Source organism: Solanum verrucosum, unplaced genomic scaffold, assembly GCF_900185275.1.
Source record: "Solanum verrucosum unplaced genomic scaffold, falcon-dt-bn FXZP01000165.1, whole genome shotgun sequence".
In the NCBI taxonomy this organism is placed as follows: domain Eukaryota; kingdom Viridiplantae; phylum Streptophyta; class Magnoliopsida; order Solanales; family Solanaceae; genus Solanum; species Solanum verrucosum.
Window position 1 is genome coordinate 759,392 of NW_026020340.1, and position 17,816 is coordinate 777,207.

The 17,816-nt window shown below is 30.0% G+C and overlaps 1 protein-coding gene across 1 annotated transcript; it reads left to right on the plus strand.

Annotated features, from left to right (window-relative positions):
- Positions 1-8,052: 8,052 nt before the first annotated feature.
- On the plus strand, positions 8,053-14,684 carry LOC125837242 (phosphoglucan phosphatase DSP4, amyloplastic). The gene is made up of 14 exons (XM_049516404.1): positions 8,053-8,238; positions 8,383-8,452; positions 9,402-9,446; positions 9,959-10,046; positions 10,488-10,564; positions 10,637-10,713; positions 10,819-10,899; positions 11,125-11,257; positions 12,685-12,744; positions 12,986-13,042; positions 13,192-13,287; positions 13,827-13,886; positions 14,067-14,174; positions 14,417-14,684. Exons 1-14 carry the CDS (start codon positions 8,213-8,215, stop codon positions 14,549-14,551), a joined length of 1,113 nt encoding a protein of 370 aa, XP_049372361.1. The 5' UTR covers positions 8,053-8,212; the 3' UTR covers positions 14,552-14,684.
- The last annotated feature ends 3,132 nt before the right edge of the window (positions 14,685-17,816 follow it).

Here is a 17,816-nt window from a genome sequence, read left to right on the forward strand (position 1 = left end):
ATTTCCAGACTATATATCATCTACATAGATGAGTTCCTTTTGATGGATGTCTATCTGATAAATAGTGAGCTGAGTGATCATACTCACTCTCAAGTGCTTCACATAGTTTGGCATACAAGGAGGAGGCTAATGAATGCACTTGTATATCATTAAGCAGCTAGCAGGTACTTTCTCAGAATTCTAGATGAATGCACTACAACTGCATGTATTCGTTTAAATGCATATGATTTTGTCATCCCATCTGGCAAACTAAAACACTGCGGGCTTTGCTAACAAACTTCCATTCACACCAACCAAGAAAACAAATTTTCTAAATTTTACAATCCACTATAATTGTTAATACTACTTCTTTGAAGATCATTAATGGTTGTATTGTTGCGGATACTAGACACTATTACCATCACAACTCCATCTGATCTAAAATGTCATGATATCAAACGATTTTTACAACTAGTATGTATGCCTTAAAAAAAATGATATTATACTATAAAAAACTTATACATATGTGTCAATCTAAACTAACAAGCACATCACTAGCTATTTCAAAAGCTTCTCAATTATCCTGTAAACTCTACAATTCAGTAATCTTTCACTTCGCACGCTTATTTTTTCATATTCCTATAAATGGCACTGGTAACTTTTTAAACTTTGATTATCATTATATCACTATTGTTTAGGATGATTTTTCAACTTGTCTATACTACTTTGCCATGACTATTTTCAGTTTTGCTGTTTCTTTCTCTATACTACTTTGGACGATTTTTTCTTGACGCACACTTTACTCTCCCCATACCATTCTTTGTGGATTACACTTAGGTATTTTATGGTGGTTGTTGCTACTTTTTTCAGAAAAAAAAAGGGGTTAACACCTAGAATGCTGATTTGCATAAGCATTTTGATTTGAACCAATTGAAGCATATGAAAATATTTTTTATTTCTTATTTAGTGGTAAAATATTGAGATTACTACATGATGATAATTTTTTAAAGAGTAAATTTTAGGTTTAGCAAACAAAAAAAATCATATTTGTTTGCTATAACTATAGTTTGCATAATTGCGCTCCATAGCAAACTCTATCAATATGTATATTTCGGTATACTTATACAAAAAAAATCAATTATATAAGTATATATTTGGAATCTGTATACAAATAAGATATTTTTTTTGTATAAAGCGAGAAAGAAATTAAAGAAAGGCAAAATAGAACTAGGCAGGGAAGATTTGTAATGTATAATTATAAGTGTATAGGACGAAAATATATGTATTTGTATATACAATTTTCTCTGCCTTTATTCAAACACAAACACAATTTATACATTTGTGTTTGTATAAAGTGAGAGAGGCGAGAGAGAGTGGCGAGCGAGATATCTGGGGAGAGAGGCGAACGAAAAGATATGTATTTGTATTTGTATATACAATTTTCTCACGCTTTATACAAACACAAACATAATTTATACATTTGTGTTTGTATAAAGTGAGAGAGGCGAGCGAGATATTTGGGGAGAGAGGCGAATGACAAAGTGTTTGCTACGGATTAGAATTAAATGAAATTGTGTTATAATATTTAATTTTAATTAATAGTTTGCTATTTTATACAATTTTCCCTTTAAAAAAATATTGTCTTAACCTTGAATTTTCTTTAACACATAATAGTTATTTTAATATTAATGATTTAGATTATTTTTTGAATTAAAAGTGTTAATGAGAAATAATACAAGTAGAAGATATACTCAATCAAATAAAAAGATTCGATTCTTTCCCAAATACACATATTGCTTACAGAATAATGTTAACAGTTTATTTGTTTCAGCTGAAAGAAGTTTTTTTGAAATTAGAATTGATTAAATCTTCTTTAAGACCAACAATGTCTCAAGAGAGACTGAATGAATTAACTATTTTATCATCATTTGAAAAGGAATTATTAAAACAAATTGATTATAAAACAGTAGTTGATTAATGACTTCACATCTAAAATAACTAGAAAAATAGATTTTAAATAAAAGTATATATGATGGAAAAAAAAATATTAGGGCTCCTCTCTTAAGTTTCGATTTAGGCCCCTAATATCGTTGAGTTGATCCTAATTGTTATTATTGTTCCTTCAATGTGGGTAAAGGATACCAAAAGAGAATCGATGAAAAGAAAGACAGTAAGAAAGTTTCTTTAGGTTTTTATATAGAAAATAATTGGATGATTAAGTTTATGATATCTTTATGCCCTTTAATATAGGGTGTATCTATTAACCATTAAATTAAATTATTACACTTGCAAGGAATTTTCTAAGTTGCTTCCAAATTCCTACCCCTTTCATTACCTTCCCTAGTCTCTTTATAAAAATTTTTATATTTCAGCCAACTTGTTACTACGTGATATGTACTTTACAAAAAAAAAAATTGACTTTTTATTTTCTTCTAATATTATAATTTCTATATTTTAATTTTCAAATCCATCTTGTTTAATGTCTATATATAAAAAAGGCATAGCCTCTTCTCCTCCTATCAAGTGTTAATGGTTCAATATTTGACTATTAACAATTGGATATCAAAGGTTTATCCTTTTTTTCGTTGTTCGTTCTATCGAGAGTCTGTTATAAACAATCAATCTCAAAGGTAGGGATAAGATCTGTGTAGACACGCTATCCTTTTCATATCTTACTTGTAAGATTATGCTGAATTAATTGTTGTTATTGTTATTTGGATATCGAAGGTATATATAGTACTAGTATTTTTTTTCATTTTTTATTACATTTTTTTCTATTTTTCACTTTAAACATATGATTATCTAAATTCCTCTTTTTGATTTTATATGTAGAATAATTTTGGCACAAAATGGATATGGAGGTTGATATGGTAGATTCTTTCATAAGGAACAACCAAGAAAGCTTTGAGTACAATCTGCAAAGCCTTGAAAGCAATATGAAGGTATTAAATGGCATATCATTAGAAATTGAGGTCCAAGTGAAAGAAGCAGAAAAAAGGAAAAGAAAAAGAAAAAGAGAAGTTGAAAATTGGTGTGAAGAAGTTGGGAATATCAAAAATCAATTTTTAAATTTGAAGAAGGATTTATTAGAAGAAAAGTGTATTATTTCAGAAAATTTATGTGTGATTAATTCAAGAGTTGTAGGACTAATTGAACAAAGTCAACATGTTCATCAAGGCCTTTTGGATGATCGAGATTTCCAAGAAGATTTGCAAAGAATTTGGGCATGTTCATCTATTGATTGTTAATTATTCGGTATTCAAAATTTACCGATTCTGATGAATCAAATTGGTGAGTTTCATAATACATGGTTAATTCGAAAAGGAGATAATAATTCTTACCAATCGATTAACAGAAATCACTACTGCTTTATTTTCACTTTTTATATTTTTACATGAAATATAGTTTTTTTTATCTCATTGTTGGATCAAGATATATTAATTAGCATTTAATGGTGGTTTTAAGATTTTATGTTGCAAAATTAGATGCATAATATACTTCAACTGCATCAAAGTATTCATGTGGTATACACTTAAATATTGTCATGTATGAAATAAGTATTGATGTGATATACACTTAAATATTGTCATGTATGTTCAAATATTTTAGGATTTTGATTATTTATTTAGTGAAACTAATTTTTTTGTTTTTTATTCTGTAATTTGATTGGAGATCATATTAATTTGGATGCGCCTCATAAAATCAATTAAAGGCGTAAGACATTTCTCCATATTAAGAGATCGAATTCAAAATATCTTATTAAAAGCGAAAAATTATATATTCATTTCATCATAACCCTCGATAGTACTTATAAATTCAGTGAACTATTACACCATAATCCAAAGCACCTATTATCAAAAAAAAATTATTTAACTATATATTGATATATATGTTGAGTAAGCGTTCAAATATTATAATTATATAATGACATTGCCACTTGTTCATAATTTAGATATTATATTTTTGGTTATCTCAATATGTAAGGTTAAATAATATCACCTAAATTAAGCCAAATAGAGGAGAAAACGATCCAAATTGTTCTTAATATATAGAAAATTAATAAGTTTATTAATAATAAGGGAAGTTATATATTTTGACCGCTCAAAAAAAATAATTAATATAGAGAGAGACTCTATTATATTTTATATTAATTAATTAAAAACAACTATACATCATAAATCCCTTAATAATCGATTTTTTTTATTTTGGTGGCACTAAATTATAATAGGTATACACAAATTACATATGTTTTTTCAATCCTTTCAAAATCATACTACATCTTTTACTTTTACTACTACATTAATATACAAAATGTAAAAAATATATATATATAAATAAATAAATAGGAAATTAGAAATAAAAGAGTAACTTTCACATATAGCAAACATAAAAATCATATTTGTATGATATAACTATAGTTTGCATAATTGCGCTCCATAGCAAACATAAATATGTATATTTCGCTATACATATACAAAAGAAAGCAGTTGTCGCTATACATATACAAAAGAAAACAGTTGTATAATCTGTTTTGGTATACATATACAAAAGATCAATTATATAATTTGTATTTGTATAAAGCGAGAAAGAGAGAAAGACAAAAGAAAATTGGGCAGGAGAAGATCGTTTTTGTATAATCATAAGTGTATAAGATGAAAATATATGCATTTGTATTTGTATATTCAATTTTCTCTCGCTTTATACAAACACAAACACAATGTATACATTCGTGTTTGTATAAAGTGAGAGAGACGAGTGAGCGAGTGAGATCTAGGACAGTGGCAAGCGAGATCTGGGAGAGGGGAACGAAAATATATGTATATATACCATTTTCTCTCGCTTTATACAAATACAAACACATTTTATACATTTGCGTTTTTGTATAAAGTGAGAGAGGCGAGTGAGCGAGCGAGATCTGGGAGAGGGGAGAGAGGGGAACAAAAATATATGTATATATATAATTTTCTCTCGCTTTATACAAATACAAATGCATTTTATACATTTGCGTTTGTATAAAAGCGAGAGAGGCGAAAGGGAGAACGAGAGTGGCGAGCGAGATTCACCTGGAGAGAGGAGAAATAGCAATAGTTTGCTATGGGTACAATTAAATCAAACTATGGTTATAACATTTAATTTGAATTAATAGTTTGTTATTATATACAATTTTCCCAAATAAAAATATCTTACTCGAATCTATATATTTATATAAAGGAGGATCATGAGCCCGCTAATGTGGCATGCCTCATTGATCAGGAAATGGATTTATCCATTTTCTCAAATTTTTGGATTTTCTTTCCATTTTTTAATTTAAAAAAATTATAAATTACAAAAATATATTAAATATGACAGATTAATGTAAGTGTCGTTTTTATTACTGCTGTTTAAAAACGTCTTCTACAAACGTTGCCATATTAAAAGTTTAAAAAAGTCTTCCACAAACGTTGCCATATTAAAAGTCATATTCAAATTAAATTTCTTACCATTTATTTACACATTTAATATTATTCCAAATCCATAAAAACTACCTCATTTGCTGAAAGCTTATTTTTACTTTACTTTTGCATGACTTTCATCTTCTCCCTTTTTCAAGTTTCATTTTTCTTATTAAACATGTATATTTTTTCCTACTGCAATTTCCTTCTCAGTTCTCATATCTTTTTTATGCTTCGTTTGTTCATACTTTTATGTTATTATTTGTATTGATTTCACAAGCATACACTAACATATATTTTATTGCTTTTCAGGTTCTATAAGCAACAATTTATGATTCAAAATTGGGATCCTATAAAAACAAAAAAAAACGACTACACAAAAAGGTGAGAGAGATATTCCAAATATAAATTGCATAAATCCGTATATTTAATTATATGAGAATATATGTTTCAATTTATATCCAGAATTATTATAAAGTCAAATTTTAAAAAAAATTATTTTTTCTTGCATAGTATATCAAAACGTTTTAATTTGTATTATCTTATCTTTTTTGTTTAAAATTTCTCTTCTCTTTATTATTTCGAAAAAGTGGATGACACTTTAGAAAAGTGAAATGAAGATGTTCGAATGTAAACTACATAACTTTATGTATTTAATTATATGAGATATATAGAATGTAAACTACGTAAATTTGTGAATGTAATCACATATAAGGTATTATATTTTATAAATGTATTCCCAACTTATGATAAGCAAAATTAGTAGAAGATGAAGAGTTTATCTTAATGACAAGTTAGGAGGAGAAGGACAAAAGATAAGAAAATAAAACAGAGAAAAATAAAAGGAGTTACATACATTTTATCTGCTTACCTGTCAATGGAGGACAAAAGAAATGAGAAAGAGAAAAATTAGAGGGCCAAAAACGTAAAAAAATAAAAACTACTTTTAATTTCTTTTTTGCTTACCTGTCAAAACTTTTTAATTGGTGTCTTTTTCTCTTTTTCATTTTTTACATTTCCTTCTTTTTCCTTACTTATTTTTTTGTTTATTTATTTTACATTTTCTAATTTCTTAATAATAAAAATGAGAAAATCCAAAAAGTACAAAAAAAAGAAGAAGTAAAGGGTAGATTATCTAAATTTATAAATACTAAAATTTTATATTTATAATATTTATAATTAAAAATATGAAATTGAGTGAATTGGCAAAAAAAATATTTATTTAAAGAAGTTGTCGACGATAAAAATATATTTATCCGATTATACTTAGGACGTAGACATTGCGAGTGAAACATGAAGAAAATTAAAATTAACATCATATTTCTTCTATTAAGTGGTTGTCTTCATATCCTCGATTATATATGAATCATATCATACAGAAATAAAGACTCATTAAAATTAATAATTTTTTAATTTTATTTTAGTACTAGAGACGTATAAGAATTTTTTTGGATAAATTATTGATGATGCTTCATTGAAAAATTAAAAAAATACCGATAGAAAAAAAAGAAAGTTCTTCGATGATTTTAAAACGAAACTTTATCAAAATAATTTCAAAGGAAAAAATCTTCATAGTTCTTTAATGATAATGACAACACAATTTTGTTAAGGATGAACAAGGTCAAAGTTTCATCACATATATATTTTTCTTTATTAGTATTATTTGTTATTTTTATCAAAAAAATAATATCTCTTGCTAAATGATATGTTAAAATATTAAGTATACATAGTTGTAGTGACAATATCAATTTTATTTTGCCTCAAATTATTTTTTTCAAACTAATTAAAAAAATAAATTATATTTTAATAAAATATATGTTAAATTATATTTTAAATTATATGTTTTAATAAAATATATGTTAAATTATATTTTAAATTATACTTTATGAAATATTGTCTTGCACATATCCTTTAAGATAATTGTTAGTGAATCTTGAACATTAATGTTAAATTTTGCAGGAATGATGTCGTAATGTCATAGTTGAAAAATGAAATACATGTATAAGATTATAAATCATGTTTTTATGTGAAAATTTTGTTTGATTTTTCATTATAATTTGATTATATAAAAATCTTTAATATAATATGATTTTGACACTTTTTTCCGTAGGTTTTCACTATTATTTTGCTGATGTATTTTTATTTTTTTTACTTATGAAATTATGTTTTGATTTGACCTTTTATTTTAGTTTTTGAAATTTTTAAGTATTGCAAATTGTCTTTGACATGAACTTTACTCTCATGTTTGGCAGATACTAGGATCGGTACGCAACTACAAATCCTTCTTAAAATCAACGTTCTTAAAATTAAAGAGTTGATAAACTTGTGTACTTAGACCATCTTTTCTCAAAGAATTTTTTAATATAAAAATCAATCTCTTAAATATTAATTTATGATTGAAATATTAGAAAACGACTATTTTATAAAATAAGTAAAATAAATTATAATCGCACAAAATGCCGTCAAATTCACTAGTTTATTAAAAAATTCAAATTTATTAGTGTACTCGTGGCACAAGTTTGTCGTAGTTATAATTACTCCCATGAAAACATTAAAAAATCTTGAAGGGTATTATGGAGAATCTTGAAAAAAGTGCCTTTTTAGTTTTCATTTGGAAGTTAGTTATATAAATAAACTATCTTCTTTATACAAAACGCCAAAAAAATGAAAAAAATATCAGACCAACTATATAATAAAGTATAATACAGTGAACTGATATTATTAAAATAAAGGGATAAAAAATTGTTCATATCAGATTCACATTCTTCTTCAACTCTGCTTCAAATCTATTAATTTTTCCAATGAATTGCCTTCAGAATCTTCCCAGGTATATATATGTATTCTTTTTTGTTTGAATTTAAACAGTCTCGTACAGAAATGCAGGGTATGATTGCGTATAATAGACCATCGTGGTTCGGGCCTTAAAGTTTCGTTTTTTGTTGGATTAATTTACTTTATTTTTTATTTTCAGATCCTCTGGTTTACCACTGAGAAGCTTCACAGGCAATTCAAGAAAGCCTTTTTCTACTGTTGTTTCACTGGTAATGATCATTTATTGATAATTAGATTTGATTGGAAATGTTAATTTGATTTTTGTATTGTATTAGTGTAATTGGAAAAGAAATTATATGGGGGGTATATCTCCATTTTGGTAGAAATTGACTATACCATATCAAATTACTCGGTACTTGTGCTGGTGGGAGGTAGAAGGTACCTGTAGAATTAGTCGAGGTGTGTGTAAGTTGTTTGGATACCATGTTTGGTAGAAATTGGCTATACCAAATCAAATTACTCGTTACTTGTGCTAGTGGGAGGTAGCAGGTACCTGTAGAATTAGTCAAGGTGTGTAAGTTGTTTGGATACCACGTTTGGTAGAAATTGGCTATACCAAATCAAATTACTCGATACTTGTGCTGGTGGGAGGTAGCAGGTAGGTAGTTCTGGAATTAGTCAAGGTGTGTGAAAGTTGATCTAGATACCATATTTGGTAGAAATTGGATATACTAAATCAAATTACTTTCATTAAGACCCAAAGGTGGTGTTCCATTCAGCTTGCAAGGTACCATATAACTCTGTCCACCAAGTCTTGGACAAATGAAGGAAATCACCTAGTGTTTTTGCTTTCGCTGGTATTTGAACCGAAAACCTCATAATTTTCTAACCACTTCATTGACCACTAGTTCACACGTATTTTACTCAACACTGTGTAGTGGTTTAAAATATTACTTAATGCTTTTAAAGTTAGTTTGATAGAGAAAACATGTTTTCAAAGTTGTGAATGTAGTATATAAATTGAATGGTGTCAAGTTTTTTGGGACATCCGTCATTCAAATTGTAATGGCAGGAGTAGTAATTTGTACTTTCTACTGATTGTGATCAATATTGAACCTTATCATGCGGAAACAACCTTTCTACCTTAGACTCCACTTGTGGGATTACACTAGGTATGTTGTTGTTGTTGTATCATTCTCATTTCTTTTTTGTTCACAGGGGATGACAAAATTTGCTGATCAGCGTCTAAGTATTGTGGCACAGGTAATATTTGAAACAATGATTGATGATTAGATTGTTGGAAGAATTGTAGAAACTGCTGAATTGTTTTACCTATTCATGAGAAGCCGAAGTGTTGCTTTTTGTTTTCATCCATTAACACATCTTTTTGTAGCGACAGTCTCCAAGATTTCTGCTGTCTGATCTAAAAGTTTCAATGAGATAAATGTATAGATTTGGACTCAATCTGGCATTTCATTGCTTTCACATCTTAAAACTAATTTTTCAAGTCCTAATATGGCCGGAAATGGCGAAAAATTGGAACCTGCTTTCTGCACCTTATTGAAATTGAGTTTGTTATACTCCCTCAGCCCCAATCTACGTGAAGGTGTTACTATAGGGGAGTCAAATAGTTTTTTTCTGTGATAACAATTTTCTCGAAATCTTTTGAATCTTTTGGATCATTAGCTTTATTGACTTGTAGTACTTCTCGTGTAGTTTTCAAAAAATGTTAATCCATTTCTGAATTGGCATTCGCTTACTTGCTCTCTTTCTAGGTTGTATCTGGTCCTGAATCTAGTACAGAGAAGGATGAGGAAAAATCCGATACATACAGTCATGACATGACTGCAGCTATGGGAGCTGGTAAGTCTATCTTCCTACGCGTTTTTTTTTTAGTTCTATGAACTTCATGTTCTTTTACTTTGAGGAGTTTTCTGATGCATACTTTTTCCGACCCGAACAGGAAAGCTGTTAAACTTATTAGTCTCCTTGACTTATCAAAGAAAACTTATTACATAACTACATTACATGTTAGCTAATAGGTTAAGTTGTGCGTTATCGTTTTCTACTATTTACTCTTCTTTGTTTCTCCTTCTTGCCTTCCCCTTTGTTGAAGAACATCCTTTCCTTGTGCAAACTGCAAATCCAAGTTTGCTCTATGTAGACATGATTCAGTTATATTAGCGTAACTCTTGGATTATGACATGCACTTTTAGTCAGTAACTAATCAAGAAATGTTTGCACAGTCCTATTGACTAACTAATATGTGTGGCACTGATATCGTCGCTGACTTTCTTAATGCAGTCTTGACTTATAGGCATGACTTAGGAATGAACTACGACTTCATCCGTCCGGATTTGATTGTTGGGTCATGTCTACAGGTAATGCGTAATTCGTTTTCTTTAAACATAGTATCCTTTTCACTTCTTTTTCTGACTCCAACAAAATGACAGACTCCTGAGGATGTGGACAAGCTTCGGAGCATTGGAGTAAAAACTATATTTTGCTTGCAACAAAATCCAGATCTCGAGTATCCATGAAATATGTCATGATTATTGTTTCATGTCGGATCAACAAATTCATTTCACCCTCAATCTACGATATTCTTTATAAGTCCTTAATTAGTATTTTCTAGATACTTTGGGGTTGATATCAATGCTATTCGTGAATATGCCAACAAATGTGGTGATATTGAACACTTGCGTGCCGAAATAAGGTTAGTTTAAGAGAAAAAAACCAGCAGTGACTGTATCTCTATCTCAGTGATTGCCGCTTGCAAGTGAATTGTTGTGCATACAAGTTCAAAAAATTGAACAAGCATCTTGCTTTTGTGGCTCTATAAAATTATATATAATTTCTACAATGTGTGATGCATGAGGCATTTCGAAAAGTTAATTCTATGAAGCTAATTCACTAAGTAAGTTTATGCTTGATGAACCAGGGATTTTGATGCATTTGATTTGAGGTTGCGGCTTCCAGCTGTAATAAGCATACTGAACAATGCCATCAATAGAAATGGAGGTGTGACTTACATACACTGCACAGCTGGACTTGGCAGAGCTCCCGCAGTTGCGGTATGTGCTAATGAGTTTCTTTATGTTGTCAGACGGCTGCAATTGCTTTAAAGTAATTGATAGGAGAAGGTTGCTATAACTCTAGCGTAGTCCTTGTTTTTTTCTATTACTATTATGTAACACTTCTATCAACGAACCTGTGCTTTCTACAAAATGACTTCAACTAATCATGTGCAACTTTTTCTTCCTAGGGTATCATATACTCGTGCCTCTTACTTTCATTTACTTGAGTTTGTTCTTTGCTAATCCATAAACAATAATGTCGATGCACTTATATTCATTACTTGTACTTAATGCGAGACCCTAAATATCTATAGTGTCCTACATCCTCTTCAATATGAAATTTACTCTCAATGTCCCTTGGTAATGGACTAATATTAGATTACACGAGCTGTAGACTGTAGTAGTGCAGTGCAGAAGTTTACCGAAATTTCATCATTGTCTGTGGCGCCCTTCTGTGGGCATTGGTCCATGTTCTGCCTTCTTCTAGACCTCAAAGATGTAGGGTGATGATTAGTTGTCTCGGACAATGGACTCTCTGGTGCTTGCAGGCTGCGTACATAGTAGCCTGCATGGGGAAGTGAAAATACAAGTAGGCAAAGAGGCCATTCAATTGCTGGTCATACTCCAAAAAGAATATCAACCTATTGTATATGTTGAACCGTATATCACACCATTCAAATGCGTAAGAAGTAAAAGAGCACATTTATTTACTTTCGTATGTCTTCAAACACTCCTCACGTGCCAACTAGATTCCCTTTCGTGGGTCAAGCATATCAAAACTTCTTTTCAATTAAGGATGCTAGTTGTTGAACTGAATGATCCACCTCATTGAAAAGTTTAAGTGGTTATAGAGGTACACTTTTGTTTACTTTATGATTTCTTCAGCATGTTTATTGTTTGCTTGGATCAGGAGAATATTAGTTTTTGTGTAACTATTCGTAAGTTGTGACCTTGCATCTCATTTACAAGTCGAGTTTGCGAGCATTGACATAGCCTGAAGGATTTGCGGCAAAAGTTCTTTCATAATCATTTCGGCAATTTTCCTTGTACGTCCTCAACGAACTAGGACCTGCAGAATGATACCTAAGATGTTCTTGTTGACTTCACCTTGCTTAGGACTCGTAGCAGTTCTTAGCAGGCATGAGACATTTTTGGTACTGAGGTTTTGCTTGCAAACAAAACCATGTGTTAGTCATGTAGTACTTTAGGAGAAACCGATCTTTGATAATAAATTGCAAACTGTCATATTTCTACAGGTATGCACCTTTATGTTGTTTTATTTATCAAATTTATCTTGTAACTTCTTGTTTGAAATAGTATCGTGTACTGAGAAATGCAATCACGATTTGTTGGAAATATTTTATATATTTATTTAAGTTACGTTGTGATTGAACTTACATTCTATTTGGAACTTTGAATTGCAGTTGACATATATGTTCTGGGTTCAAAGCTATAAGCTTAGTGAAGCTTTCGATTTACTAATGGTAATTTTCCCTGTTATGCTGTTTATTTAGTTTCACTTTTTGAAAATATTATTATTGCTGGATGGGATGGCTTGCTATACCACAAGTGTTCTTTGAGAATATTTACTGTGAATAATCGTCCTTGAGGAAGAAGAGTTTGTCTTTTTGGGTCCAGTAGGCAGTAGCCAAACTTATTCTATGTCTATGTTTTATTTTTCAACTCGAACTGGATTTTGCGTATCTTGACCATATCTTCTTGCAGAGCAAACGCTCCTGCTTTCCGAAACTTGATGCCATCAAAAGTGCCACAGCAGACGTTGTGAGTTCTATTGTTGTTTTAACAATTTATCATTCCCATATTTACCTTATGGCTTTTGGTGTTGGCGTGGGATGCATGGCAATATATATTGCACTTCATCATTTGATAAAGTGAATTTGAAATTTGACGGAGTATCTTCCTGTTTAAAGCTTACAGGCCTTAAAAAGATGCCCGTCACGTTGACATGGCATGGTGATAATTGTACTACAGTGGAAATATCTGGGCTTGATATTGGCTGGGGCGAGGTAATATTCAAGTCTCACAATGGTACTACATTAGTTATTTTCTTCAGAATGTTTTCCGTTTTTTTCAACTGACCATAATATGCTGAAGTTCATCATTTTCAAATTTCGACTGTCAGTTTCCCATAACATGATATATAAACTTCTGTTGAGCACTATGATATACTGCTATAGTTTTATAATGAAGTCATAATTATATTACAATAATAAAGATATAAACTTCAGATGCGTGTTAACGTTTACTTTTGAGAAAATTGTCTCAATAATGTTGTCTTTAAAGTTATCAAAGATCAATGCATTGTTTACAGGTAGAATTATTCTATCACAATCACACTTCCTGTCTTCGATCTCGTAAGAGTTCTTACTACTTGGGAAAGTGCATTCTGGAATAAGAACAACGGTTTCCATTATTGTAGCGTTTCATTGCCTTTTTACATGTTCATAAAGATGGTTCATGAAATATTCTTCTCGTGTTGATGCAATTCTGCTTTATTTCATGCTTAATATTAGAGCTTATTTAAGAACGTTATAATGTTTTTCAGAGAACACCTTTAAAGTTTGACGAGAGTCGAGGTTTGTGGACTCTCCAGAAGGATTTGCATGTAAGTATGTTGTTTTAGGCTTGCAATTGTTTCGTCCTTTTTCTTTCAATGATGGAAATTGTCGAGAAGCTAGTAAAGTTGTTGCCTTGTGACCAGGAGTTCGGAAACAGTCTCTTGCAGAAATGCAGGGTAAGGCTAATTCCGTAAAGGATGTCATCCTAATGTCGTCTTTATTTACAGGAAGGAAAATATGAATACAAGTACATTGTTGACGGTGAATGGATATGCAACGAGTTTGAGCCGATCACTTCTCCCAACAAAGATGGACATGTCAACAACTATGTAGAGGTAAGAAACTGACTTTTCGTGGTTTGGAGAGAAAGGTTCTATGTCTTCCTCTGTTTCGTCCTAGTTATTCCTTCTTCCGAGGAACAATACATTAACGCGAATCACTGACCATATACATATGTTGCAACGATGAGGGCGTTTAGCCTTTATGTCTAATTTTTACCCTGAATCTAGAGTAACGATTCTTTGGCTTCACGGTTATCATCTCTTACCTCTAACGTTCAACTTGGACGTCCCAACAGGTTCTTGACGAAAACCCAGACAACATCACTAGTGCAGCAGTACGAAAGAGGCTCACCGGTGATGACCCTGATCTTACCTCAGACGAAAGGCTCATAATCGAACAATTTCTCAAAGCTTATGCAGACGTAGAATGAAGGAATACTTATTACTTACTATACACTTAATAATTGTAAGCAAAGCCAATAATCTGCTATATAACTCATGCAGTTGTAATCAGTATGCAGTTTTACATTTGGGTTTCTACTTGCTTGACGCTTGATTAAATCCAGATTTGCGTCCGAAAAAGTCACACACATTCCTTAAATGAGGTAACTTCATCTACAGAGCTCGAACCTGAGACTGATATGGTTAAGGATAGACGAGTACTAGTACCCTCTACCACAATTTTTGGTATTTAAAGCCCACAGTTCTTCTAAATCTTGGCAAAAAGTATAATATTTGACCTCTATTCGTTTTTACTTGTCCACTTTGGACTTGCACTTTGTAAGAAATAATTATTAATATGAGTATTTTACTATAATATTCATATTAATTGATACATAGTTTTAGATCTTGAAAAATGATTTGCGACGAAACAAGTAATGTTGACGATAGTCACGGTACAATAGAAAAAAAATAATCTTTTTGATATATTAAAAATAACAAGTAAAAATAAAATACTTTTTGAGAGAGAAAATAAGAGTGGTCGAATTAAAGCATTAATGCGTAAGCACAAGAGTCACAATTAGATTCCTAATCACATGCTTAAGCATTAATTAGGCGTGTCGGTGATTTTTTGTTGGTCTTATTATTATAAAAATAATATTCAAAATTAATAGTGTTAAAATTGTAAAATAATGATAACAATAAACCAATTCAGAGTTAAAATCTTTTATTGAAAAAGTAGTACTATATAGATAAATTTTAAAAAAAATTATTTTTAAAAATATTATATGAAAAATATCCCCTTAAAAAAACTTTGCACTCCATTAAATTGAACCAACATAGATCTAGAGTCTCATCGATGGGTCAATGTGAATCCAATATTATTTTATAGATCTTATATATGTATTCTTTGTCCTTAATTACTTGTCAATTTTTAAATTGACACACCTATAAAGAAAACAATAATTGACATAATGAGTTTATCATTTTACCCCAATTAATTATGAAATAGATGAATTAAAAACTGAAGATTTTCAAAAAGTTCTATATTTTTCAAAGTAATTAATTGAGGGTATAATATGTAAATTTTTTTTGTCATTTCTTGATTTGTCAAAATGAACAAGTAATTAGGGACAACTAAAAAAATAAATATGGACAAGTAATTAGGGACAGAAGGAGTATTAAGAAATTATCAAATATTTATGTATATTTAATCGTGGATTAGATTATATATTAACTTGAGATCGATAAAAAATTTCTGCAGTTAAAACAACTTTGTTAAAATTGAACTTCTGTCGAGATTCACTTTGAAAGAATTACTGAACTTTTTTTATGAGAAAATCATAAAAACAGAAAACTACAACACGATGTCATTTTTTTCATTATTCTAATTTGGATTTTCGTATCAAACTAATTTTGATTTTCGTATCATGAATTTTGAGTCGTGCTAGGATCAATTGACACTAGATAGAAATGGTTTTCAATCAAAGCTTTTGAACCTATTCCGAAGTCACTTTAGAATTTGATTTTCAATTCAATTGATGTTCGACATTCTAAATTGAGGTGACTCTCCTTTATCATTAGATTATAAGTTCATTACTCCAATCCTTTTCAATTTAAAATCTAAAACAAAAAAAAGATTAATACACTCCAAATCCATCCGGTGAAAAAATAAAATTCAATTTCTAAATCCGTCGAAATTTGGACCACAAACCCTATTTCCAAATTATGATTTTCTGTGGTGAAATATTTTCTGTTTTTGTTTCAATAATAAATGGCATAAGTACGTTAGTTTCTATTAGTATAAAAAAAAATGCTGACAAAAAGATAACTAAAAGCAATTTTGTAACAAACTTTTTGTACGGTTTCCCAAAAAGTATTAAACTTTTACTATGAATAACATATATAGATTTTTCAAATTATTAGAAACAAAATTATCTATTTGTAATTATTATTTTTTCTCCCACTTTACTAATGTATTATATTATGTTAAGCGTGTCATATTTGATAGTACATAGAGCCGTCAAAAAGGGCTTAGCCCATGGGGCCGGCCCGATTCAATTCGTTATTGGGGTAGGATTGGGATAGGATTTTCGGGGCTTATAAGCCCAACCCTTTTAGGCCCTTAGCCCTTGAGACTTGATCGGGGCCGGGTCGGGGTCGGCCCATGGGCCAAATTATTTAATTTTAATTAAAATAAATACTAAAAAAATAAGAATAAAAAACTAGAAACCTAAATAAGTGTTTGTGAAGTTTTTCTAAGGAGCTTATCTAATGAATTTCTTTATTATTTAGTTTTGAATATAAGACTTGGTTAGTAAACACTATTTTATATTATATGTGATAGAATGTTTTATGGCTTGAACAATTAATTAGTTTCTAGATTTCATTTAACAAAATACTTTAAGTAATTATGTATTGCTAACTAAAGTTTTAGTCAGAAGTGTTCTTTAGTTTATTAGTTTGTTTTTCAGATATTATTTACTTAAGAGATTATTATTTTTTCTTTAAATATTTATTGCTAGATTTTATTTAGAATTATTGAAACAATGTTACTGTTTGTGACATTGATTTAATATTAAAAAAAAAGGGGCCGGTCCGCCCCAACCCTTGACCCTTCTAGGGTTGGGCCGAGTTGACCATTTTACAGCCCTTTGAAATGAAGGGCCGGCCCGCCCCAGCCCATCAAATTCTTTGGCCCGTGAGACTTGGGCGGGGTAGAGTTGAGCTGGCCCGTTTTGACAGCTCTAATAGTACATATAAGTCTAAAAATAATTCAAATATTACATACTTTTTATCTTAAGTAAAGGAAAAAAAATAAAATTTAACTACTACAAAGATAATTTAACTAAACTATCCATATTTATTTGTGGATCTCAAGAAAAAAAACACTTTTCTCGTGTTTTAATTTTGGGAAAAAGGTTCGAAATATATCCGAACTTTGACCGAAATTGCAGTAACGATATCAAACTTTGGAAATGACCTTTTACCCCTACACTATTTAATAATATATTTTAAAAGTATATATGGTCCATTGGACATCATAAATATTTATTTATGTATAATAAAATATTTATATCGATTATTTAACTTTTTTAATAATAAAATAATTCTTCCATTATTTTCCTGCAGGCAAAGCACGTAGAGCCCACAGATCATCTCATCACGTTGATTTTCAAACACAATTTTTAAAAATAAAATTAGAAATATACAACAAGTAAATAAAGAAATATTACTAGTATTTGTGGTCTCTCC

Bases quoted from the DNA above. Each gene is read 5' to 3' on its own strand.
- LOC125837242 (XM_049516404.1), top strand. From the start codon at position 8,213: ATGAATTGCCTTCAGAATCTTCCCAG. The intron at 10,565-10,636 runs GTAATGCGTAAT...ACAAAATGACAG, and splicing joins TTGTTGGGTCATGTCTACAG to ACTCCTGAGGATGTGGACAA. The intron at 10,714-10,818 runs GTATCCATGAAA...AGTATTTTCTAG, and splicing joins CAACAAAATCCAGATCTCGA to ATACTTTGGGGTTGATATCA.